At 51.2% G+C, this 24206-nt stretch overlaps 1 protein-coding gene across 2 annotated transcripts in view; it reads right to left on the bottom strand.

Moving 5' to 3' along the window:
* The window catches only part of SLC18A2 (solute carrier family 18 member A2), a 39940-nt gene extending 28853 nt beyond the window's left edge, over window positions 1-11087 (bottom strand). For both annotated transcript variants that reach the window (XM_042909319.1, XM_042909320.1), the window contains exons 1-3: window positions 11016-11087; window positions 10449-10584; window positions 8456-8807 (exon numbers count right to left, since the gene is read on the bottom strand). In XM_042909319.1, coding sequence (XP_042765253.1) covers window positions 8456-8807; window positions 10449-10569 — 473 coding nt within the window. In that variant the 5' untranslated portion in view covers window positions 10570-10584; window positions 11016-11087. The remainder of the gene's footprint in view (window positions 1-8455; window positions 8808-10448; window positions 10585-11015) is intronic.
* Between the last annotated feature and the right edge of the window lie 13119 nt (window positions 11088-24206).

Here is a 24206-nt window from a genome sequence, read left to right as displayed (position 1 = left end):
GTTGGTGGGGAGACCCTGGCCTTCTGAGCGTCATACCCCGGGCCGGACACATAAGCCAAGCAAGCCTCCCTCAGCCCCATGGAGAGACCACTGGCCACCTCCCAGCACCGGAACAAGGAGATGTGGATGGTAAACTGCTACCAGGCACCTGGGACACAGAAGGTGCTTCAGAACCTGTTTCCTCCCTTCCCTCTGCTCTTCCTTCTTTCCTCTCCGTTCCCGCACAATAAGCGGGCTGCTTGGCTCCTGACGTACAGATGGGACAGGAGAGTGAAGGCAGCCTCCTGGCCCCTAGGACCCTGGGAGGGAGGGGGCTGGCGTGTCAACCCAGAGCAGCCCAGAGCCTCTCCAGGCTTCGTTTTCCTCCAGCCCTAGACCCTGTGGGTCACGGAAGGAACCAAACGAGGCCCAAGGAAGTCTTGAGTCCCAGTCACTCAGCCTGGAAGGGCTCTTGTATTCCAGGCTCAGCTGAAAAATCACGGAGACAATCCCTTCTTTTAAAATCACACTGGGGGCGCCCGGGCGGCTCAGTTGGTTAAGCGTCCGACTCTTGGTTTCAGCTCAGGTCGTGATCTCAAGGTTCGTGAGATCAAGCCCCACATCAGGCTCTACTGACAGCATGGAGCCTGCTTGGGATTCTCTCTCTTCCCTTCCCCTGCTCAGGCGCTCACACGCTCTCTCTCATAAAATAAACTTTAAAAATGTTTTTCAAAAAATAAAGTTACATTCAATTCTCCAAGTACTTACACCCTTCAGCTCAAGGATTTTGGTAAGGGCAGATGACCACCTCCCCACTTTACAGATGAGAAAACTGAGGCACAAAAAAGTGATTTGTCAAATGTCCTAGGGCTAATTTCACTTGCGGTCATCCTGCACAGTCCAGGGCTCTTTCCTACACACTTCACCACCCCTCCCCAGAAGGACAAATGCGGCTTTAAATAGAACCTTTCTAAAAGATCCTAGTCCTACTCCCCACCCCTTTTTTAAACTGCTTCTTGCACTTCAGAAACTAAGTAGCAAAAACACAAGTAGCAAATGGAAATCATGCCAGATTCCCAGACAGCTCTCCCTTCACAATCCCATGCATAAATTCCCCCACAATGACCTGAGGTGAACTTGTAATTCACCAGTCCGGGCTCAGAGCCCATCAGGCAAACCAGGAAAGATACCAGGGTTGAACTGCAGTTCAGATCTCCTTCAAACGTAGCTTCTCTAATCCGGACTAACCTGCAGCCGACGGGTCTGTGCTCTTTATTCAGTCGGGCAAAAGAACCCCATTCACAACACCACGTTCTCCACAGCACTACCGGAGGCTGAACAAAGAAACTTCCAGGCGACTCAGCGAGGAGAACCCACGAGCAGTTCATTCTTCTCCACAGCTCCTGCACATCTTGGGGGTGCGGGTGGGGGACTGGAATATGGCAATATTTGTAGCGGCCCTGGAATAAAAGGCTTCTCACCCCCTTTCAACATACTACTTGGAAAACAGTATTTTGTCAAAGCTGTGGGAATACCAGTGAAACTATGCTCAGTCTGCAGCCTGATCAACTGGCCAAGGTCACCTGGCAGGACACATCTGGAGTAGCTTCCTCTTACCAGGAGACTCTGGCATTCCCCAAGACCGTAAGTAGGGGGCTGGCGAGCGGGTCACTTGTGATTCCCACCGCAGCTCCGTGAGGTCGTGGCATTATCCCCATTTTTTGGATAGCTACAACGAGGGCTAGGAAACTTATGTAACGTGCCCCCAATTCAGGGTAATGGGCATATCTTGAGTGCCTAGGGTGTGCCGGCTCCTGCCAGCACACGCTTTGGTGGGGATGCCCGTTACAGGAGCACAGCTTCCGGGGGAGGCCCGTTACAGGAGCACAGCTTCCGGGGGAGGCCCGTTACAGGAGCACAGCTTCCGGGGGAGGCCCGTTACAGGAGCACAGGCTCCCCGCCCAGTGAGAACGGATGGTCCACGTTTCATTTAACACCAGCTGGCTCTGTACCCACAGAGACATGTGCTTACGTAGGATTCTTTCTACCAAGCCTAGGTGCTGTGTTTTCTTTAAAAACGCCGCAGCTGGGGCGCCTGGGTGGCTCAGTCGGTGAAGCGTCCGACTTCGGCTCAGGTCATGATCTCGCGGTTCAGGAGTTCAAGCCCCACGTCAGGCTCTGTGCTGACCGCTCAGAGCCTGGAGCCTGTTTCCGATTCTGTGTCTCCCTCTCTCTCTGACCCTCCCCTGTTCATGCTTTGTCTCTGTCTCAAAAATAAACGTTAAAAAAATTTTTTTAATAAAATAAAAATAAAAATAAATAAAAACATCGCAGCTACTGTTGGGGGGGGGGGGGGGGGAGGAGGGATTTTAATAAAGCATGTATGGAATAACCAAATGGCAGACTCAAAGGCTGGCCAGTCCAAACCCTCATGCTGGATGAGAAAGCAGAGGTTCAGCCACGGTCACAGAGCAAGCTGACCGCTGTGCATACCGCCAGAAGCACCTTTCCCCGGGGCTCAGCCTCAAGGCAAGAGGGTGCAACGGGCAGATCCCGGACTCCCCCACCCTCAAATTCTTCTGGCTCCCTGAACACCCACCTCTGAAGGGAAATTGTCTAATGCCCCAGGGTCCCTGAGAGATGGGCAGATCACCAGCGCCCTTTCTCTTTCCCCACGATGTCTCCTAAATGGACAGAGACTCAGCTGACATTAGTCATAAACATCTGAGTCAGCCTCTCGTCCCCGTGCTAAGCAGAGCTAGATCTGAGGCAGCAAACCTTTAACGAAATATCCCATTACTATCCCCTTATGCGTCATCCCAGCCCACGGTCATCCTCTATAGAGCATCAGGGAGCAGTTAATCTAATTGGAATAAGAAAGTCAGGTATCGAATCCCTAGACAAAAGTGCCAAGCGACCAAAGTTATGATCATTATATATACCTACACACCAGTGGAGAAACTCCATATTCCCTAAATCGTCACCGAAAATCAATACTTTTGTCTTTAATAATTAGTTTATCTTTGCCATAGAGCCTACTGCAAAGCTCCATCCTCAGGCCTGTTAAAACCCAGGCTCCCTCTGCCCTGGGAAAGGACAACAGCAAGGACACAAAGTGGGGGATCCAGAAGGGGCGAGAGGAGGCATCTCCCTTCTTGATCACCTTCTAAAAGGCGGTACAGCAGGTGAACGTTAGTACATGGAATGATTCATGTGCTGAGACGTACCAGGAAGCTGACTGTCGTTCGTAAGTAAAACAACATTCTTAGGTTTAGTCCTTGGGTCTGTCTTTTTCAGCTATTAGATGCAGGCAGGGAGTTACGTGAGCCACGGACTTCTTACTTTCGTGGGTAGGACCCCTGTTCCCGGACACAGGGAACAAGTTGGGGGGGGGGGGGCGGCTCTGCTCCCGTTAGAAACACCTGATTCCACTGGCAGCTTCTCTGAGCTGGAGAAGCCAAGATACCCTAACAACACCATCCTAACAACATCTAGGATGGGAGAGCCCTTTCCAGAAGGGCTGGTTTCCCCGTCCACGGAGAAACTGAAAAGGTCACTGCTCATTCCCACAAAGCTCACTTCAGACCAACTGGCTGAGGCTAAAGAAAAAAAAAAAAACCATTACACCGAACGTTCTGTAGAGACTTCATGCCCTGTGGCTTCCTTCTTGTCATTCAGATGTTAGCTAAGATTTGTGACGAGAAATAACGGGCTCTCAAATATACTAGGTAACTATGGAAATAAATTAAGCCACTGATGCTGGCTTGATAAAAAGCAGACCACTGGGACAATGACAGGCTAAGGAGGAAGCCGAGGGAGCTGTCCCCCAGCACCCGCGGTTAACTCTTTCCCCAGCCCCGGGGCCAGTGCGTCCAGAATAGCTTTTGGTTCTCAAAATGCAACTACTGTAGAAGCCCCATGTTAAACAAGTGAAGACCACAGGGCCACATTCTTAGGCAGGTTTACGGAGAGATACGTCAAGGTGCTTTTAATATCGTTTAGCTGCCTGAATCCCCGCCTAGGTCTGCATACCCCTGAAATCCACTCGCGGGGCAGACGGTAAGAGATCTCTTACACGCAGCGGCAATCGTGAAATGAGTAGACCGGAATTATAAAAGAAGTCACACGAGCCTCTAAATAAATTAATTCATTAAATAAAAATCAAGTCAACCAAGGCACCTGCAGGCTTTGCAAAGTGTGTTGTTGGATATGGGATCGCCATCCACTTGCCAAAATCAAGTTGGCTCCCTCTCTGGTCACGTGTTTTAGAGTAAAACCACGGTACCGGAGACCAAGTGAAATCAAGAATTGCCTGTGTCCATATGGGCAGCCCAATGAACACTCAAAACATTTCTCACGAACTGTCATTTCTTACTTGCAGGGTTTGGAACGAGAGCTCTTACGCAGTATGTACAACAACAGACCGGCAGCTTGCTTCTCGCATCACCCACCCATAAAAGCCACTCATGCAACAGCCTCTTGACCACGAATAGGAGGGTCCGGGCTGGGACGCATGTGATGAGGGGGTCCCGCTTGCAGCACGAGGCTCTAGAGAGGAGTGGCCTTCAGCCGAGCCTCTCGGTAGCTCCCCCAGTCTTTGGGGATGTCTTTTCCCCTCTGTCAGAAGCGCTGCAGAGGGTGGCAAGCTGGGCCAGATCATACCAGGGGCTGGAAAAACATATTTTTCTGGGGCTGGAGACATGAGGGAGGGTCCATGTCCAAAAAAACCAGGCTGGTCTGTTTCTAAACTCCCTGCCTGCTGATTCAAAGTAGCAATCAACAACTATTTGGGCTTTCACTAGCTCAGCCTGGTACAATCAGAGAGCCCAAATGGATACAAGAACAGATTGTTGACTTGCACTGTTGATTCTGAGTAGCTCCATGTCAAAACTACAACACTTAAGTAGGTGGAAAGAATAGGAAGGAAGGAAGTCACCCAGACAGAGAGAGTCTGGACACTGGCTTTAGTCCTGCCGTCTGTCGCCAGGGGCAGTCCCTTTCTCTTCCCATGCGGCAAACTCCTCCGCCTAGAAGGTGGCAGGACTGGCCCCAAAGCCCTCACGCAGCCCCCTCTTCAGGCTCTGATGCCCCGTCTTTTTAACTCCTCCTTCTTTAATCAGAAACACATCAACCAACTGTAGAGTGCTGTTTTAAAAACACTCGTTTGCAACGCCGAAAACGTGAGTCACACACATCTTGTTCGTCATTGAAGATGCGATTGGCACAAATTACATCAAAAGACTATTTGCGGCGGCTCGTAAGGGCAAGTTCTGTAAAGGAAAGTGGGATGTATTGCTCCCCTGAGCAGAGCTGCCGAGAGCCCAGACTGCTACAAGTCTCCTAAATCCAACTCTACTGGGCTTGGAAAATACACAAATCGTGACCGTTGTGGAGGAACAACAGAGTTCACGCTACAACACCAACGTGACAATCTGTCTGCATTTCCACACTACAAGGCAGTGCTACAGGAGGGATTTTAAATCTGCCGGGTAGCGGCGGGGAACCAGGTAGGGATTAAAATTTTGCTCTAGCTCAATTGCAAAGTAGATTACCCATCAGAAGAATAGAACTGGGGCGCCTGGGTGGCTCAGTCAGTTGACGGTCTGACTCCTGATTTTGGCTCGGGTCATGATCCCAGGGTCATGAGATAGAGCCCCACACTTGGGCTCCGCACTGAGCGTGGAACCTGCTTAAAATTCTCTCTCTCTCTCCGTCTCCCTCTGCTCCTCTCCCCATCTCATGCTCCGGGGCACCTGGGAGGCTCAGTCAGTTGAGTGTCCAACTCTGGCTTTCCTCTCAGGTCGGGATCTCACAGTCGTGTGATCAAGCTCCACATCGGGTCTGGCGCCTGCTTCAGATTCTGTCTCTCCATCTGCCCTCCCCTGCTCACAACATGCACATTCTCTCTCCCCCCTGCTCTCTAAAATAAAATATGGGGCGCCTGGGTGGCTCAGTCGGTTGAGCGTCCAACTTCGGCTCGGGTCATGATCTCACGATTCCTGGGTTCGAGCCCCGCGTCGGGCTCTGAGCTGACGGCCCGGAGCCTGGAGCCTGCTTCTGATTCTGTGTCTCCAGCTCCCTCTGCCCCTCCCCCGCTCACACTTTGTCTCGCTGTTTCTCAAAAATAAACAAATGTAAAAAAAATTTTTTTAAAGATTAAAAAAATAAAATAAAATAAAAAACAAGAATAGACTGAATTTCACAGATCACAAAACAAAATTAGGTTTCTCTTGGAATTCTTTTTTTTTTTTTTTTTTTAAGCCCGAAACAGGAGTCTTGGGTAGCTACAACATCAAAGCATTTGGAATATTTAATAAGCAAACGGTCTCACCGGCTTTAAACAAGCTTCTTCCCCATGGCATAAGCAAAGCATTAAGAACAAGAATAGGGTTTTTAAAAAAGCTTTTCACATTTGCATTTGGAAGACTGGAACACACCATTTCAGCGGAGTTTCTAAGTACTGCATTACACCGTACAGCTAAGAATATTCGTGCCCAAGTGATTGGCAAGACATTATGACAGTCATGTCCTCAATTTTCCTCATATAGGATTTGAGCTGTTTGCTCTCTCGGAATACAAAACCCGGAGACATTTTCTGTAATTACACCAGATGCAGGTTAAAGAAGCACTCTTAAGGGCTGAGGAAAGAAAGAAAAACAACCCCACGACTACCGAGGTCTGTTTGGTTTTCCTGCTGAAGAACAGAGGGAAATGGCACCTTGCAGACAGTGTTTCTGGGTGGGCTCGCAGAGCACCTGTCCTTGCGAGGCGATTTGCCTAGCGTATTTTATGTGGCAAATTCATACTATTGCTGGACACAGGAGGGCTGGACACAGCTTGGGACTGTTCAAATTTACTCAATGGCACTACCCAGTCCAGAGAAACAAACTGCGGAAGCTTAAAACGTGCTTCCCTCCAAATGGCCGTGGGTATGTGACCAGCACCCTGTGTGTGTGTCCGAGGGCGGCCTGTGCCGGGGGGCGGCAGGTGGGGGCAGGGGAGATCAGAGCCGTCTAAGCCTCTGCACCACCGCTGACCTCCTCTGCCCCGCCCCAGAGCTGGCCCCTGCTCTCCCAAGGGCCCCGTGCTTGCTTTAATGCTCTGTTGTTACAATCTCGAAACGCTTTATATCTGAACAAAGAGCCCCGCAGATTGCGGAGCTGGGCCCGCACCCCCTAATCCAGGCCAAAGAAACGTAAGGATGGCCCTGATCCCAGCTTGCACAGGTTGACCTACTGAAAACTGTGCTTGCTTCACGGACTCCAACGTGGCTTTGGAACCTCTAGTGGCTCTCAAGTGCACCCCCACCCCACACACACACCAACAAAACCCCCTCCTCTCTCTGCCTGGCACTCAGGGCCTCTTATAGCCTTGCCCTGCCCCGTCCCCACTTGCCCTGCCTTCCTTATTCAGCCCACCCTTCGACGTTCTCTTGTCCGGCTGTAATCTTGGTCTCTGCTCATGCGTCTGAGCCTGGTTCACAAGTAGGATTCCAGGCACTCCCCTCTCTACTGTGTTTTGGTTTGTTTGCATTTCTGCCTTTCAGGCTACAACGTTTATATGGCAGTCTGCCCCCACCACTCATATTGTACCAGCTCTTCGCAGCTGACACCTTCAGGCATTGCCCTTTCCCTTTCTCTGCAAGTGCCCTGCCCTGTGCTTTCCAGCCCCTGCCGTACCAGGCAGAGCTAGGCCAGCTGGGCTGCGGAAGGATACTTGCTGGACGGCCACGACAGTGGAGACGGGAACAATTATTCAAGAGGAGGCGGGTCCCCCCCCAAAACATCCAGAGCATCCAGATTAAAATAAAGCTAGTTTGGGCGTTATCTGGGGGCATTAGCGGCTGGTTTGACTGATCCAGAAAACAGGCTCAATATGTTCCTCTTTGTGCGTGTGGACACAGCGGAGTAACCGGCAAGGGGGCTCATTACATGCCGTGGCCTCGGCGTGAGCTAAGGGGTCCATCTTTGCAGGATTACTGGTCTTCCCCACTCTCTCCCTGGCCGTCTTGACCCTTCACCACACCAGCACTAAAGCAAACCACCTTGGCTTTCTAGAAGGAAGCGGACGGCCAGAGGAAGAAGAAAACACAAAGGCGGGTGACACACAGAGCCCAACGATGATGCCACGGTGGCTGCAGAGTCAGTTCCTGCCGCCCAAGGGCAAGTCTGACAAATATACTAACGCGACACAGCCTTTGGACGGAATCAACGTGCTCCCACCTGGGGAGGGCCTCTTTATTCTGTTTTAGTACTTCCTTACTTTCTAAGCAAGGGAGGGGGCAACAAAAAAGGCTGAACACGTGGGAAATCACGATGAAGGAAAGAAACCCCAAAGAAGGAGATCGGGTTTCCCCAGCTCGCCCACCGCTGGTTTTCCACACTCTTGATAAATGAAGGAGAAACAGAATCCCAAAGAGCAACGACCTGGGAAGGACGTAAATAGAAGCCTCCTTGGCCAAAATAACGGAACCTACCTGTTGGTCAACAGTCCTATGAAGGGGTTGGTGAGGAGCTGGATGGTGGCTTTAGAGGCAAACAGCAGGCCAACTTGAACGTTTTCATTCAGGAGGTCTTTGTTTTCGCTGGGACAGTCAGGAGGCGCGGCGGACGTGTTCGTCACCGTGTGCTGGGTGCTGGCCGCAGGCGGTGGCCCCCGCTGTAGCTCTTCAGTGCTATTCCCGGTGACCATGGTGGTGTTGTCGTAATAAGAGAAGATGCTCTGGAAGCGGCCTGAGGTAGACGCCGTGAGCACCGGCTTGGCGGTCTGGACTTCCGAGGCATTTTTCTCGTGATTAATGCTGTACAAGTAACTCGGGATGATAGGGACTGGGAACAAAAGCAGAACAAGAAGGTCACAGCTGCACGGAAACCACCTGTCATCAGGACAAACGACAGCAAAACTACAGTCGCATCAAATGCCAAACGAGGCCCAGAGGGGTCTGCCCCTGCAACGCCACCCCTGCCTGGACCCCGGGATAATCTCACAGAGCTGAGCTCTGGCCAGAGAGAGCAGAGCCCCGGGGAGGCTGGGAGTGCTGCGTCTGCCCTCAGGGCCGGTGACTGTGCAGAAGTGACCTGCCCCGGATTCTTGTCCTTTGTGGGGTTTCTCATTACAGGGCTCCCTTACAGGAATATTTTAGGAAAGGAAAATGTGGTCTGAATTCTGCTCAGGGCCGACCTGGGATCAACGAGAGCTCCTCAGGGAGGGACTCAGACCTTCAAACGAATGAATCGAGGAAACAGAAACCTAAATTTCATTATGTGTCTTAGGGAAAAATAAACCCACAGGAGAAGGAACGATTTGGATATTCTGCGACAGGCCCACTTCATCTTTCTGTTACCTGAGTGGGAGTCTGCGATTTTTCGGCCAACCCGGAAGATGTAGAAATTCCGGAGACTTCCACCCAGGAAAAGAAAAACAGATGTAAAAGCACCTGTGGGCACCTGCTGACAGAGCACTCAACACAAAGGAGAAGCAAGGCTGTTCTGAAGTCAGATGAGCCCTATCACTCTGATAATCCCGATAATCCCGCAGGTGGGAATCCATGAAAGGAGAGAAGGGAAATAACCCACCCGGAGAATACAAACTAAAAAAAGAATTACTCATTAAAACTGCGGGCATTTAATTTTTTTAACATTTATTCATTTATGAGAGGCAGAGAGCACAAGCAGGGTAGGGGCAGAGAGAGAGGGAGACACAGAATCCCAAGCAGGCTCCAGGCTCGAGCTGTCAGCACAGAGCCTGATGTGGGGGCTTGAACTCATAAACCATAAGATCATGACCTGAGCTGAAGTCAGATGTTTAACCGACTGAGCCACCCAGGCACCCCTAAAACTGTGGGCATTTTTAAGGAAAAGCATACCAAATGCTTTGCTGTTAAGAGGGCTAATTAAGAGACCTGGATTTTAATTCGCCTTTCAAAAATCCATTACAGGAAAAAGACTAAAACCAACACCCTTCAAACTGTTCTGGAAAAGGTCCTACAATGTTTCCATCTCGAGCCATGCACCGATACAATATATTTAAATGTCACTTCCTTTTTTCCGGGGAGAGAGGTTGACTTGCTCCTTTAAATGTTAAGCCAAACTGTCAGTTAGCCCACCTTGCTGGTTAACATAGTAACTGTTGTAACGTGATCTGGAACCCTGGGAATTGCCAGTTCGTAGTAGAAATCTTTTTTATCGCGGTCAAAGCAAGCAGGGGGCGGGAAGGAGGAAATTATCAGGAGGAAACACAAGTTCTGGGTCTTAACAGATGTCACATTTTTTGACCTGACCACCAGGAAAACGAAGCCACAAAAGGCGGCTGCGAGTCGCCCAGCGCGGCAGACTCGGGGGTGGAAGGGGATGCGTTTTTTTTTTTTTTTGCAAAGCGTGTTCTGCAACTTTCGCGGGGGGCGCGCTCGGGTAGGTGGAGCCCCCAGGGAAGGGGCCCCCGGGGAGCGGGGCCGGCCGGTGCGAACGTACCCACGACCGTGAGCAGCATGTTGTCCAGCAGCAGCGCGAGGAACACGATGAACAGGATGAGCTTCCGTGAGTGGCGGCTCTCCAGCAGCCGGCGGAGCAGCGCCAGCTCGCTCAGGGCCATGGCTCCGAGGCCGGGCTGCGGGCGCGGCGCGCGGTGAGGGACCGCGGCGGGTGCCGGGGGCTCCCGGCGCCCGCAACGCCCCGACCTCACCGGGGCGGAAGGAACGGTCCCGGGGCCGCGCGCACGGGCGCCCCAGCCTCGGTTCACCTGCGGCGGGCGCGTTCTCGGGGGCACCTGCGCTCCGGATCCTTGCCGCCCGCGAGCGGCGTCGGGGCCCCCCCAACCCGGGGCCGGCGGGGGGCGGTCCCGCTCTCCGCCGCCCTCGAGGTCCCACTCCTGCCACCGAGCGCTCGGAAGGCGCCGCGGGCCCCCGCGCCCCGTGCGTCCCGCGCCCCGGCGCCGCCCCCCCCGCCCCGGCCGCCCCGGAGACGGAGACCCTCCCGCCCCTGGGGTTCTTCCCCGCCCTCCGCCGGGCCCCGCTGTCCCCGCGCCGGGTCCCGCGTTACCTCGGGGTCGCCTGCCCTGCGCCGTGGGCTCCGTCCGTCCGCGCGGCTCCGGGTAGCGGTCTCCACCCCAGCGCCCCGCGCCGCCGCCGCTCGCTTTAGCCGGTCCGGCTCTGACGTCACGGCCGACGGGGGAGGGAGGGCGTCACCTTCCAGCCCCGGCCTCAGCCCCCCGCCCGGACCAGCGCTGGCCTACCCGGCTCTCCGCCCCCGACCGATGGCGCCCCATCCGGCTCCACCGACGGCGCCCCATCCGGAGCCGCCGGGGGTGGGGGGAGGGGAAGGGGGGGCGCCAAGGGAAGAAGTCAGGGCCCCCACAGCGGGACGTCAAGAGTCCTGGGGTTAAGGTCAGGGGCCAAGATGAGGAGTCGGGGATGAGTGCTTTCACCTGGTCCCAGGTAGGGGCTGGCTGCAGCTGCTCTTTGAGCCTCGTGCCCCTGAGCTTGGCCGTGAGGACCTGAAGGCCGATGGATGAGAGTGCCAGGGAAGGGGGTCAGAGGGTGTTGGGAGCCAGGGACAGATCTCTTTGGGAGGGAGGCCACTCAGCACCCCGCGGCTCCCGCGCTCGCCCACCCCTGGAGCAGGATGCAGGGTGTCCCTGTGAGTCTTTGGGTACCCTCAAGTAGGAGATGTAGAAACAGGGAGAAAGGGGACACCTCTCAGTGTCACCGCTCACCACCCCACCCCCCACTGGGAGGATGTGAAGACCCCAGGCCCTGGAGCCTAGGAGTCAGGAAGTAGGAGCAGCAGGCCTGGGCCTCTGGGGCCACCAGGAGTAGGTCACCCTGGACAGAGGACACTAGAGACCAGGAAAGTGCGAGGCCTCTCAGTAAAAGGACTGAGGAGGCAGCTGGCCCAGACCCTGTGTGCTGTAGTCCTCTACTGTGCACGGTGCCCGCGGAGTCTGGTCAAGACAGGCGCGGTGCCTGCTGGGGGGTGATGGGCAGCTGTAATCCTCACTTGCCAGGGGTAAGAACCCACCTTTGAGAAACAAACAGATGTCCCCCTGACGTAGCTGGACCTTTGGAGGTCCTTCGAGGGGGTGGAAGGAACCGTTTCCCTGGAAAGCCACTTCGAATCGATGTTACCCTGCTGCGGCCTCCTAGCACCGGAGCCCGGCCTTGTTTTATTCATGTTGGCTTCTTGTCAGCTGGAGGCTGCTCACAGCAGAGGGTGATGAGTGGTGCTCCCCGCCCTCTCCCCTCCTCCCTTCCGCGCGCCCCCCCCATGCTTCCCACTGCTGCCCCTGATGTGTGAGAAAGATGGTTGGATAAGTAAGTAGGTCAGTAACATGGGGACTCCGGGATGTCCCAGGATGTGTCACCTTAAATATTAAACAGAGAGAAGGAAAACCACTTAGGAGGAGAGAGCAGATGGCAGGGAGCCGCGGAGATGGCTGTGAAGGGTATCACGCTCATGGAGTATCACACTCAGGAAAGCGCCTGGAGTTTCAGAGCCCAGAGAATGCGAGGTGTCACGGTTAAGGGCTCTTACGAGGATGCCTGGCTCCCATCCTGCTACTTCCTTGATAGGTGACCTTGGGCAAGTTGTTTATCTTCTCTGTGCCTTGGTTTCCCCATCTTTAAAATGGGGACACGAACTGGGCCGGGTGCAGGGGTGTGGTGAAGATTAAATGGGAACCCCTGAACGCAGGGCCCCGCACAAAGGGAGAGCTTGGTGCGTCTGCCATTCATGCATCCGATAAGTATTTATTGAGCACTTACTACGTGCCAGGCACTATGGTTGATGCTGGGGAGACAGTAATGGTGTAAGCGAGGAAAATCGCTGTTCTGGGGGTGCCTGTACCTTCCGCTGGCAGTGTTGTCCACACAGGCGAACACAGGAGGGCACACCCACTCCGGCCCAGCTGGCTGGAGGCATCTGGCACCGGGGAAAATGCTCCTGTCTGTGTTTCCTTCCTTTGATCTCGGCCACCACACCTGCAACACCAAGGCCCACAACAGGGTCTCCAAACTTTTGTGGATACCCACGAAAGAATCCTCTAAAAATATGTATGCCCCACCACATATCTGAGTTGGAATCTAAAATGTTTTTTTTTTAATAAATTTAAATGGTTTGGGTTATATTGTATATATTGACCTTATAAACCAGCATAACTCTCATTTAAATGTACCAGATGGAAAGGGCGCCTGGGTGGTTCTGTCGGTCTAGCGTCCGACTTCGGCTCAGGTCACGATCTCACGCACAGTTCGTGGGTTTGAGCCCCACCTCGGGCCCTGGGCTGACAGCTCAGAGCCTGGAGCCTGCTTCGGATTCTGTCTCCCTCTCTCTCTGCCCCTCCCCTGCTCGTGCTCTCCTTGTCTCTCAAAAATAAACAAACATTAAACAAAATTAAATGTACCCGATAAAGTATAAATGGTACAAGGATGCAAAAACCACCTTTTATACTTAAAAATACAGTGAAGTTTCCTTCAACAGTCAAAAAATTTACATTATATTCTTTATGCCTTCAAATATTTCATTCCATTTCAACAGAATTTTATCCAACTCTAATGATTTTATCACTTAACGTCTTAATTCACTACCTTGTCTATTAAATGAACTGTAACAAATTATGAATATGCATTAGCTTTAAAAAATTTGGGGCGCCTGGGTGGCTCAGTCGGTTGAGCGTCCGACTTCAGCTCAGGTCACGATCTCGCGGTCCGTGAGTTCGAGCCCCGCGTCGGGCTCTGGGCTGATGGCTCAGAGCCTGGAGCCTGCTTCCGGTTCTGTGTCTCCCTCTCTCTCTGCCCCTCCCCCGTTCATGCTCTGTCTCTGTCCCAAAAATAAATAAACGTAAAAAAAAAAATTAAAAAAAAAAATTTGTGGGGGGGCGCTGGGGTCGCTCAGTCAATTGAGTGTCAGACTCTTGATTTCAGCTCAGATCATGATCGTGGGATCGAGCCCTGCATCAGGCTGGGGGCTGAGCACGGAGCCTGCTTAAGATTTGCCCTCTCTCTCTCCCTCTCTCTCTCTCCCCTTCTGCCTCTCTCCCCTGCTCGCATGCACTCTCAAATTTTAAAAAGTTTAAAAATATTTTTATGGCCATAAGTTTCTAATTTTTCAAATCGCCTTTAATATCATGTTATTATAACAATCATTATTAGTATACAAATGATGAAGGCATCGTGCACATATGAATTTTGGTAGTTATTAAACATAATAAGGAAAAATGTAATCAAAATGCATGACTGAGTGAGATGGTTGGGTGGGGGTTTTTGGAGCCTTTGATAAAACAGACACTAACGTTGCTTCCGGATGGACATTCTTACGCCGCAGGACAGTGTAATACAGTAAGGTGGTAAGAATCAGGTGGGGTGAGAGGTGAGCCTCTCCTCTGACCAGCGGGAGACAGGAGACGGTTGAAAGAGGAGGTGATAAAGGAGTACCCTCCTGTCTCCACCTGGGTCCATCTCAGCCTGATCGTGTAAATTGAGGGTCTCCCATGACTTAGGAAGCCTTCATATATACCCAGTGTCCTGGCATTCCAGGTCGAAGATCCAGCCTTGGAAGTCCAGTCTGGTCTGGGTCTTTGGGACTCCACAACCTTCTCTTAAATCACTTAGCACCTGGCTTCCCCTTCAGCCACACCGGTTCCTCTCAGTGCTTCTCTGCCTCAGGGCCTTTGCACTGTTCCCTGTGCCTGAGAAGTTCTTCCTCTTCTTCCCCTAGTTATCTCCTCAAACTTCATTATTGGCCCTAATGTCACTTCCTAGGAAAAGCTCTCCTTTCCCACCTCCACCAACAGACAGTTCCTTCTCTGTTAAGCCCTCATGGAACTGTTAACTTCCTCCAGAACTTGTCTATCCATGAGGAACAATATTCCCATAAGTACGATCAATGATCTCTGTCTCTCCAAGTATCCGGACAAGGGACATACTTTGCTCATCACTGAGATTCCCAAATCTCATTAAATACCTGTAAAGAGGATGTGCACGGAGCAGGCAGGGTTCCCTTCTGATGCAGAGCCATGGGAACCAGAGAGAAATCACCTTTGCCAGAAGGGGAAGGTTCTGTTCCCCCACCCCAGCCTCTCCCCTCCGCCCCCCACAGGCTACTCCTTGAGGAGCAGGCTCTGAGAAAGTCTCCTAGTAACACATTTGTTCTCCCCGGGAACTCAGACTGGTGTGTTCGGTCACAGAGCCTCCTGCCTCCACCTGCTCCCACCCTTTTCAAACATAGGGGGTAGGAAGGTACAAAGGTTGACTTTTTTTCAGCGAATTTCAATATTTAGGAATGATAAGGCATGAATGATAGGGAGCTGCTAGGAACATAGCAGCTATTGGAAAGAGGCATCATTTGAGATAAACTAGCCTGAATCTAAGCCATCGATAGCCTCCTGGCTGGGTCACTTTTACAAGTTCTGTGACTTTGGGTATTTACTAAATCCCTTGTGCCTTATTTCTCATCTGTCCCTCAAGCATGATAAAAGGTCCCCCTCCCAGAATTGTTATGGGGACTCAGGGAGATGATGCTTGCATCGTGCTGCTTGCACAGCAGACGTTCACGCTCATTAAATGTTCTCTGGTGTGGGAAGCAGACCCGTGGAAAGACGCTCACCATCACTCGTCATCAGGGAATGCAAATCAAAACCACAATGAGATGTCACCTCACACCTGTCAGGACGGCTAAACTCAAAACCACGAGAAACAACAGGTGTTGGCGAGGAGGTGGAGGAAAAGGACCCTCTGGAACTTTGGGTGGGAATGCAAGCTGGTGCAGCCAATGAAGAAGACAGGATGGAGGTGCCTCAAAAAGTTAAAAATAGAACCACCCCATGATCCAGGAATTGCACTCCTGGGTAATAACCCCCCAAATTCAAAAATAACACTTCAAGGGGATACATGCACCCCTATGTTTCTAGCAGCATAATTTATAAGAGCCAAATTATGGAAGCAGCCCAAGTGTCAACTGACTGGTGAATAGATAAGGGTGGTGTGTGTGTATCTGTGTGTGTGTGTGTGTGTGTGTGTGTGTGTGTGTGTAGGAATATTACTCAGCCATAAAAAAGAACGAGATCTGGCCAATTTGCAATGACATGGATGGAGCTAGAGAGCATAATGCCAAGCAAAATAAGCCAGAGAAAAACAAATACCATGTGACTTCACTTACATGTGGAATTTAAGGAGCAAAACAAATGAGCAAAGGGAAAAAAAGGGAAGGAGAGAAGCAAACGAAGAAACAAACTCTTTACTATAGAGAACAAACTGATGGTTACAGGTCGAAGGGGGGTGGATTAAATAGGATATGGGGATTAAGGAGCGCACTTGTGATGAGGACTGGGTAATGTATAGAAGTGTTGAATCACTATATTGTACACCTGAAACTAAATATAACACTGTTAACTATACTGAAATTAAAACGAAATTTTTAAAAGGTGTTCTCTGGCATAGGAAAAGTGCCCGTGCTGAAAAAAGACATGGAAGGGATAGGTGGTCCGTGGGGAAAGTTCTCAGGTACTCCCACAATGAGAGAACTTGGAATTAAGGAAAACAAACATCTCCCGGGCATTAAACTGTGAAATGCAAATACTGGTCAGAGCAGAAATGAACAAAGGCACCCTGAAGAGACACAATGGTCCCGAAGCTAGCAAAACCTGATGTCCTCGTTAACACACAGGTAGAGGTAGGAGATGGTGTACCCAGTGGAGAGCCGGGCACAGGGTGGAACAGGCAGTTCATAGAAGGGGAAGCCCAAATGGCTACCACACTCATGAGGAGACACTCAGGCACAGCGGTGATCAGAGGAATGCCGATCAATCAAACAGCACAGTGAGAAACAGCCCAACACCCATCAACCTGGCAGCAATCAGGAAGGTGGTGACTGCCATTTGTGGGTGAAGATGTGAGGAAATGGAGATTCTTACCTTGGGGGTAGGGTGGGGACCGTACAGCCTTTCTGGAGGACGATCAGGACCGCTTGGTGGAATTAAGTCAGCGTGCACCCTCTGATCCAACAACGTCTCTCCCTGTCTGTGTCTCGGGGAAATCCCTGAAGGGGCAAGATCAGGGCTACCCATTGCAGTGTCGTCTGCAGCAATGCGCAGCTGGAGACAATCCTGGTTTCTATCGCTAGGGACTAAATAAATAAGTGAAATGGGGAGAAGTACCACGTAGCCATCAGAGGCGGCATACAGGATTACCAGCATGTCTGCACCGAAGTCACAAAGGCTTGAGTCCTGAAGGAGGAGAGGGCGGAGAAGAGCAAGTGTGTTGACATGACTCCGTGCTGGCTCATCAAAAGTGCAGGAGCATCACCGCATATTTTGGGGCTTCGTTCCCATTCAAGGATATGCAGGGGGCGTGGGTGCCTTTGGGGGGAGGGGGGCCCGGCGTGGGGATCAGGGATGAGGTGGGAAAGTGGAAAGAAGTAGAAATAAACCCAGAAAGGGGCCTGGCAAGGACCAATGACCACAGTGTGCACAGAACTGAGACAGATGGTCAGTCCTCTGTGTACAAGTTTCCTTTCCGTGGATGCCTGGAAAAGACAAAGGCTTTCAGTGCAGGGATGGCTGTCCTGAGAACATGGGCCACGTGTGGACCACATGTGGACCAGGCCTCCCAGGGACGGGCAGGGCTGTGCTCTGTCTCAAGCCCGACTGAAGGGACACCCAGATCTTCTGGAAAGAATGAAGAGCTTTGGGAAAGGTAAATAAATAGCTGGCTAAATGCAAACGACTCCCCTTTTCCCTTTATAAACATTTAACTGTTTAAAAGTAGAACCGTGCCAAGAAAGAAAGGTATAACACGGTCTTGAGGGATTTCGGACATGTTTAGATGTGTTACTTATAATGACTGTCACTTAAAGGATGAGGGTGGTTATGAGGCTATAAAGTAGCTAGACTTCTATACGTCACATGCAGTGGTGTATCATATCATTAACTGTTAGTAGACTGTTAAAAGTTAAGGTTGTATATTGTCATCTTTAGAGCCATCACTGTAAAAAATAAATATAAAGGAGAAGAGCTAAACAGCTACCAGGAAACTAAAATTAAATGGAGTTCTAGAAAGTATTCACATAATTTTAAAAGGCAGGAAAGGAGGGACACAAAGGAGTCGAGTAGAAAACGATAAATAAAATGATAGATGACATCCAGCCATACCCAAAATTACATTAAGTGTTAATGGACACTACAATTAAAAGACAGAAGTTGTCAGAATAGATTTTAAAAAAATTTTATGTTTATTTATTTCTGAGACAGAGAGAGACAGAGCATGAGCGGGGGAGGGGCAGAGAGAGGGGGAGACACAGAATCTGAAATGGGCTCCAGGCTCCCAGCTGTCAGCACAGAGCCCGACGTGGGGCTCGAACCCACAGACCACAAGATCATGACCTGAGACAAAGTCAGTCGCTCAACCCACTGAGCCACCCAGGCGCCCCATGGATTTTAAAAAATAGTCTGAACTCTGTGTTGCCTGTAAGAGATACTCTTTAAATATAAAGACACAGACGGATTCAAAGTAAATAGATGGAAAAATATACCATGCAAACTGTAAGCACAGACACCTGGGGTAACCGAATTAATGTCAGATCATGTAGATTCCCAAACAAAACTTTCAACCGAGACAGGAAGAAGGAGCTCTTGTGATGGTAAAAGCGATCAATGCAGGAGGGAGACATAACAATCATACGTGTACGTAGCCAATAATAGTTTCCAAACATAGGAAACAAAGCCAGACAGAATTAAAGGGAGAAAAAAAGACAACTTTGCAATCATAATTGAGGGATTCAACACCTTTTTCTCGGCAGCCGGTAGAACATCTAGACAAAAAAACAAAACAAAACAAAAACAAAAAAAACCCAGCAGACATACAAGATCAAAACAATACCATCCACCGCCTTGGCTTAATTGATATTTATTTACCCTAAACAATAGCAAGCTTTATTCTTTTCAAGTGCTCACGGAGAGCTCTCAGCCAGGACCCATCCCATTCAGTTAAGACAGTTAAGAGTCTCGTGTGCGTGTGTGTGTGTGTGTGTGTGTGTGTGTGCACGCACGTGGATTCTTGAAGCCAACTCTATCAGTTGCTGAGCATCCATATAAATAATGAGGCTACAATGGGGAACCAATGCATTTCATTTCCATTTGTTTCCGCGTCCTTCTGCATACTGCAAAAGAACATTTTCTGTTTAAAATTTAACCAAACCTATTGTGGCTGAGGAGGGAATGGCCAAGTAAACGTCAATTTACTTGAAGGATGCCTTGCCGACTGCCGATCGAATTAAGTCATAGATGCTCTAACTTAATAATTCAATCACCGAATTAACTGGCTTCATGCAGCATTATCTGTAAAATGCAGGTCTCCAGGTTTGGCCACTTTAATAGAATCACCAACCTGTCTGAGGACATTCGCTGTAATTGAAGTCTGCAGAGGGGCCAGCCAGCTGCAAAGAGCAGTGTTTCATTAGCTTTATGCTTTGATTTTCCACGCTCACTTGGACCACAGCGGGTGGCCACCCCCACGGCCACCCAGGCCTCCCACAGTCCACTCCCCTCACCACCAGCTGGGGAGAGCCCCAAAACACCAGTGCGGTCATGCCACTTCCTGGTCTAAACCTCTTCAGTGGCCTTGCACTTGGGACAGTGTCAAACACCTTCAATGTGGCCCAAGGGGACCCACCTGTCCAGCCTCAGCCACTCCCTCCGTTTTCACCTACCACGCTGCCCTTGCCTCTGATCCGAAATCAAAACCCCTCATACTCGCCTAGGCTTTCACATGGATTCAGGTGTCCTTGTGAGTCCCGAGGGCCCCGGCATGGCAGCTTGAGGACACCTGGCCTGAAAGGCCCTCTCCACTCTGGGCCATGCAGCCTCCATACCACTGAGGCCACTCTGCCCTGCCTTCCCTCTCTAGCCACAATGGGCTCTTCTCAAGGTGGGTTCTCTGCCTCAGGGCCTTTGCACACTCCCCTCCTTCTGCCTGAGAAGCTCTTCCTCTTCCTCTTTGTCTGGTTATCTTTCTCATTCCTAGTCTCTCATCTGTCCATACACCCTGTGCTCCTTCTCACCCCAGAGCCTTTGCTCAGGCCATTTCTGCGGCCTAGAGGGTCCTACTTAATTCCCCCTTAGCCTTTATGTCTCAGGTCAAGACACAAGTAAGTTAAAAGTACACGGATGGACTTTTAACATAAGCCAAACCTCTCATTTTAAAGGATTCCATAGAAATTTAGTTATTTTATCTTTTAGCCATACGCTAGTTTTTATTTTTCTGCTTGCCAACAACACGCGTAAAAGGGAGAGCCAAATACAAGTGCGAATGATGTGGTATTCTTCTGTATTATTCTGTAATGTGGTATTATTCTGTGGTATTCTGTAACTAAAGTCTTGAAATGTTCTGTAGTGTTAAACAAAGTCTCCTCTTGCTGGATCCTAAATAAACTTTTGAAAGAAGGAAAGGCAAATGGATGGAAAAGTATTTCCTCTCGGGGAAGTCCTCGCGGACCCTTGCACGTATGACCCCCAACTATGCCGATAGGTCCCTAAATCCATCATTCCTGGCACTTTACTATAATTGCAGTTTCAATGAGGCTGTGATTCATGTCTGACTTTTGCATCCTCCTCCGTGCCAGCTGAGGTCAGGGCCTCTGGTGTCTCGCTGGCCACATCACCCCCCTCCCCACCCCAGAGCCTCTCTGCCTGGCACAGAATAAGTATTCAGTGAAGGCTGTGGCTGACTCATGGTCCCGGATCATCTGAGGGTGACTAACTGAACTGCCCCTTTCTCTGACAGGTGTCTCCTCTCCCGCCCAGTACGTGCTACGCCCAGGCTGGCCCCTTGCCTCCCTCCCCTTACCACGGTCACCTTCTTCTACCTGTCGAAGCCCTGTCTCCTCCTGCCTGGTTTGACTTGAAAGCCCTTTTTCTCACCATGCCACTGATTCACCAAAAAGCCCCGTTTATGATGCCACGAGGAATGGCTGTCTCTGCTTATTCAAGCCTCGTGTAATTGACTCATTCAGGCCCCCTCCCCTGCGGCCATCCTGGCCCCCTGGTCCCCCCACCTCTGTTCTTCTTGACTCTGAGACTTTGCTTAGGCAGATCCATCCACCTAGAATGACCTTCGTGCCCTTGGGTAAGGGAGCCCAGCAAGAAGTAAAATGCCCAAGATGTCATCACGCCAGACACATTTTCCCCATCAAAGCACGGCCGCGGCACAGGCTTCCTCCAATTCCACGGAATGGCTCTTCTTCCCACTTCGCCCCCAATCCCCATCACCAACTCCTGCTCCAGCAGCCCCCTGACCGGCTTCCCTGGCACCGGGTGCTGCCTCCAATCCTTCAGGAACCCAGCGGATCCCCATGAGCCACAGCTTCCAATGAGCCCTGCCCCAGCTCAAGAGCCTAAGGTGGCTCCCTGATACTTGTCTAAACCCTTGTGCCTAGCGCTTATGGGTCGTCTGCAATTCCCCCACCTCACCCTCCAGCCCCCACCCTCTGCTCCGATCGGACGGGCCCCTCCAAGCCCCGGCCACAGGCGTTATTCACGTTTTCCTCATCCCTCATTCCAAATATTCTCGGCCCCAGAGCCCAGCTCAAGTCCTCTCTCCGCCCTCCCTGGGATTCTACTTCTAAGAACACATGAAGCCCTGTGAGCCTGCTCCCCACTAAAGCATTGCCAGGGTGCAGTGAGCCAATAGGTTCATCTGGGCTCATTCTCCCCCCCCCCCCCCCCCGCAGGATCATTAACTCCTTGAGAGCAAAGAAAGTGATCTTTTCCTCCTCTGTCTCCCCAAAGAAACTTGCACAGAGCTACGCAGAGAGTAGGGCCACAGGACTAGCGTCGGATGCCCGGTGAGGAGCGTTGGGGCCAGAGCCGACTCTGCCCCAGCCAGCTGGGCCTCAGTTTCCTCATCTGCTGGGCAGCAGATGAACCAGCTGGACGTGGCCTTGGGGTGCTTGAACGCGACCAGGCTTGAGACCTGCTGTCAGTACTTATATTGTATTTGTTTTTAAATATGAAACGTATTGTCAAACTGGTTTCCATACAACACCCAGTGCTCATGCCCACAGGTGCCCTCCTCAATGCCCATCGCCCACTTTCCCCTCCCTCCCACCCCCCAACAACCCTCAGTTTGTTCTCAGTTTTTAAGAGTCTCTTATGGTTTGCCTCCCTCCCTCTCTAACCTCCTTCTTATATTGTATTTTAAAAGACACTGAATTGTGAAGGCTTAGTACAAAAACTGCAAAGTGTTTCATAACTTCTGTATTATTTCCATGCTGAAGCAATACTATTCTAGATACCCTGGGTTAAATAAAATATATTATTAAAACTAATTTCGCCTGTTGCTTCTTCTTTGGATGTGGCTGCCAGAAAGTTTTAAATTACTCACACGGTTCAAGTGTGTGGGCCTCATTCCATTTCTTCTTGGCAGTGCTGGGATGGAACGTCAGGGCTGGAAGGGCCTTGGAGGTGACCGGGCCTCCGAGGGCTGCCCTTTCCACAGAAGGAAACACCCAGAGAGGGACACCGCCTTGCCCGATGTCACACGGGTGCGAAGCCAGGGCAGTGGAGACTGGAACTCTGCTCCCTGGACCTTTATGGTTTGGGGAAGCTGGTGTCTGATCCCGGGGGTGCCCACAGGTGGTCCTCAGCAGCAGAGGACTCGGCGGGGGTGGGGGGGAGCACAGATTCGGGACGCAGCTCTGTGGAGGCTCACCCCCACCTGCCCCCACCCCGCCCAGAGCTGTCTTTGCCCGCTCGCCATTCTGACTGCGCACCCAGACATCCGCAGGGCGGGAGGTTTTAGCGTATAATCAATAGTCCAATAGGGCAGGCTGCAAAGACCCAAACCTAATTATTCTGTTCAGAAACTTGTCTGTAACTAAAAGGCATCTGAGAAATCACTGTCACCATCTCTGTGGGGGGAGAGAAATTCAGTCATTATGTCCAATTGGATTTATATTGACTGTTGTCTTCTTGTAGAAGATGTTGTCTCCCTGTAAAACCAGCGCTGGGTGCTGCAGGGAAACACGCACGTGCGCACACACACACACACACACACGAGCAAGAGTTTTCCCTTTTCCAGGAGCCTTTGGGGAAGGTTCTGGCCCACCCTTTTTTTTATTTATTATTTTTTTTTAATTTTTTAAATGTTTATTTATTTCGGAGACAGAGAGAGACAGAGCACGAGCGGGAGAGGGGCAGAGAGAGAGGGAGACACAGAATCCAAAGCAGGCTCCAGGCCCTGAGCTGTCAGCACAGAGCCCGACGCGGGGCTCGAACCCATGAACGGTGAGACCATGACCTGAGCCGAAGTCAGACGCCCAACCGACTGAGCCACCCAGGCCCCCCCATCTGGTCTACCCTGTCTGCACAGGTGGCCCCGGGCTGCTGCTACCTGCGTGACTTTCTGGGTCTCGTTTTTCACCTTCCAGATTTCGCAGCCCTGATTCCTCCGAGAGCAGAAAATGAATCCCTTTGAGACGGCAGCATGGACGAGGTCTCCTCTGCCAGCCCAAACATTCGCCAAACCCCCTAAGTGGGAGGGAATGCCTCTGGCCGAGAAATCTTCGGAAAGTTAGTTAAGCCGTTTGTATGTCAAGTCTCTTGTGGGATTTCAGAATCGCAATAGAAAAATCTGGAAACCTCCCTCGTGTCGGAATAGGTGGTGGTCACCCATACGGTGAAATCCAAGTGGCCACTTAAGAAAACTAGGTAGCGTAGCGTTTACCACGGAAAAATATCCAAGAGCTATCATCATTCTTCAGTGCAATCAGAGCTCACAGGACAGCACGCCTGCTACAATCCAATTTAGGAAAACACACACATTTATTAAAAAGGCTCTACGTGCACGTGGTGGTGTAAAATGCCCCCAGATCAGTTCTGGATGGCTGTTGCTCAACCCCTGAGGGTGCTGATAGCAATCAGTTCCAGGAACTAAAAGGTGGGGGGGGGGGGGTGGGGACGGGAACCTGTAGGAGGGTGAAGGTTTTTATTTTCCACTTGTGATTTTATGCCCTTCTATATTTTGGGAAGTGTTATTTATTTTGAGAGAGTGAGAGAGAGAGAGAGAGAGAGAGAGAGAGAGAGAGAGAGAGAAGCCCAAGCAGGCTATGCACTGTCAGCACAGAGCCCGAAGTGGGGCTCGAACTCACAAACCATGAGATCGTGACCTGGGCCGAAATCAAGAGTCGGACGCTTAGCCGACACCACCCAGGCACCCCTCTCATATTTTTTTATTACGACAGGTA

The sequence above is a fragment of the Panthera leo genome, chromosome D2, assembly GCF_018350215.1.
Source record: "Panthera leo isolate Ple1 chromosome D2, P.leo_Ple1_pat1.1, whole genome shotgun sequence".
NCBI lineage: Eukaryota > Metazoa > Chordata > Mammalia > Carnivora > Felidae > Panthera > Panthera leo.
Note: the sequence above shows the minus strand (reverse complement) of the source record. Positions and strands in the feature narration are given on the sequence as shown.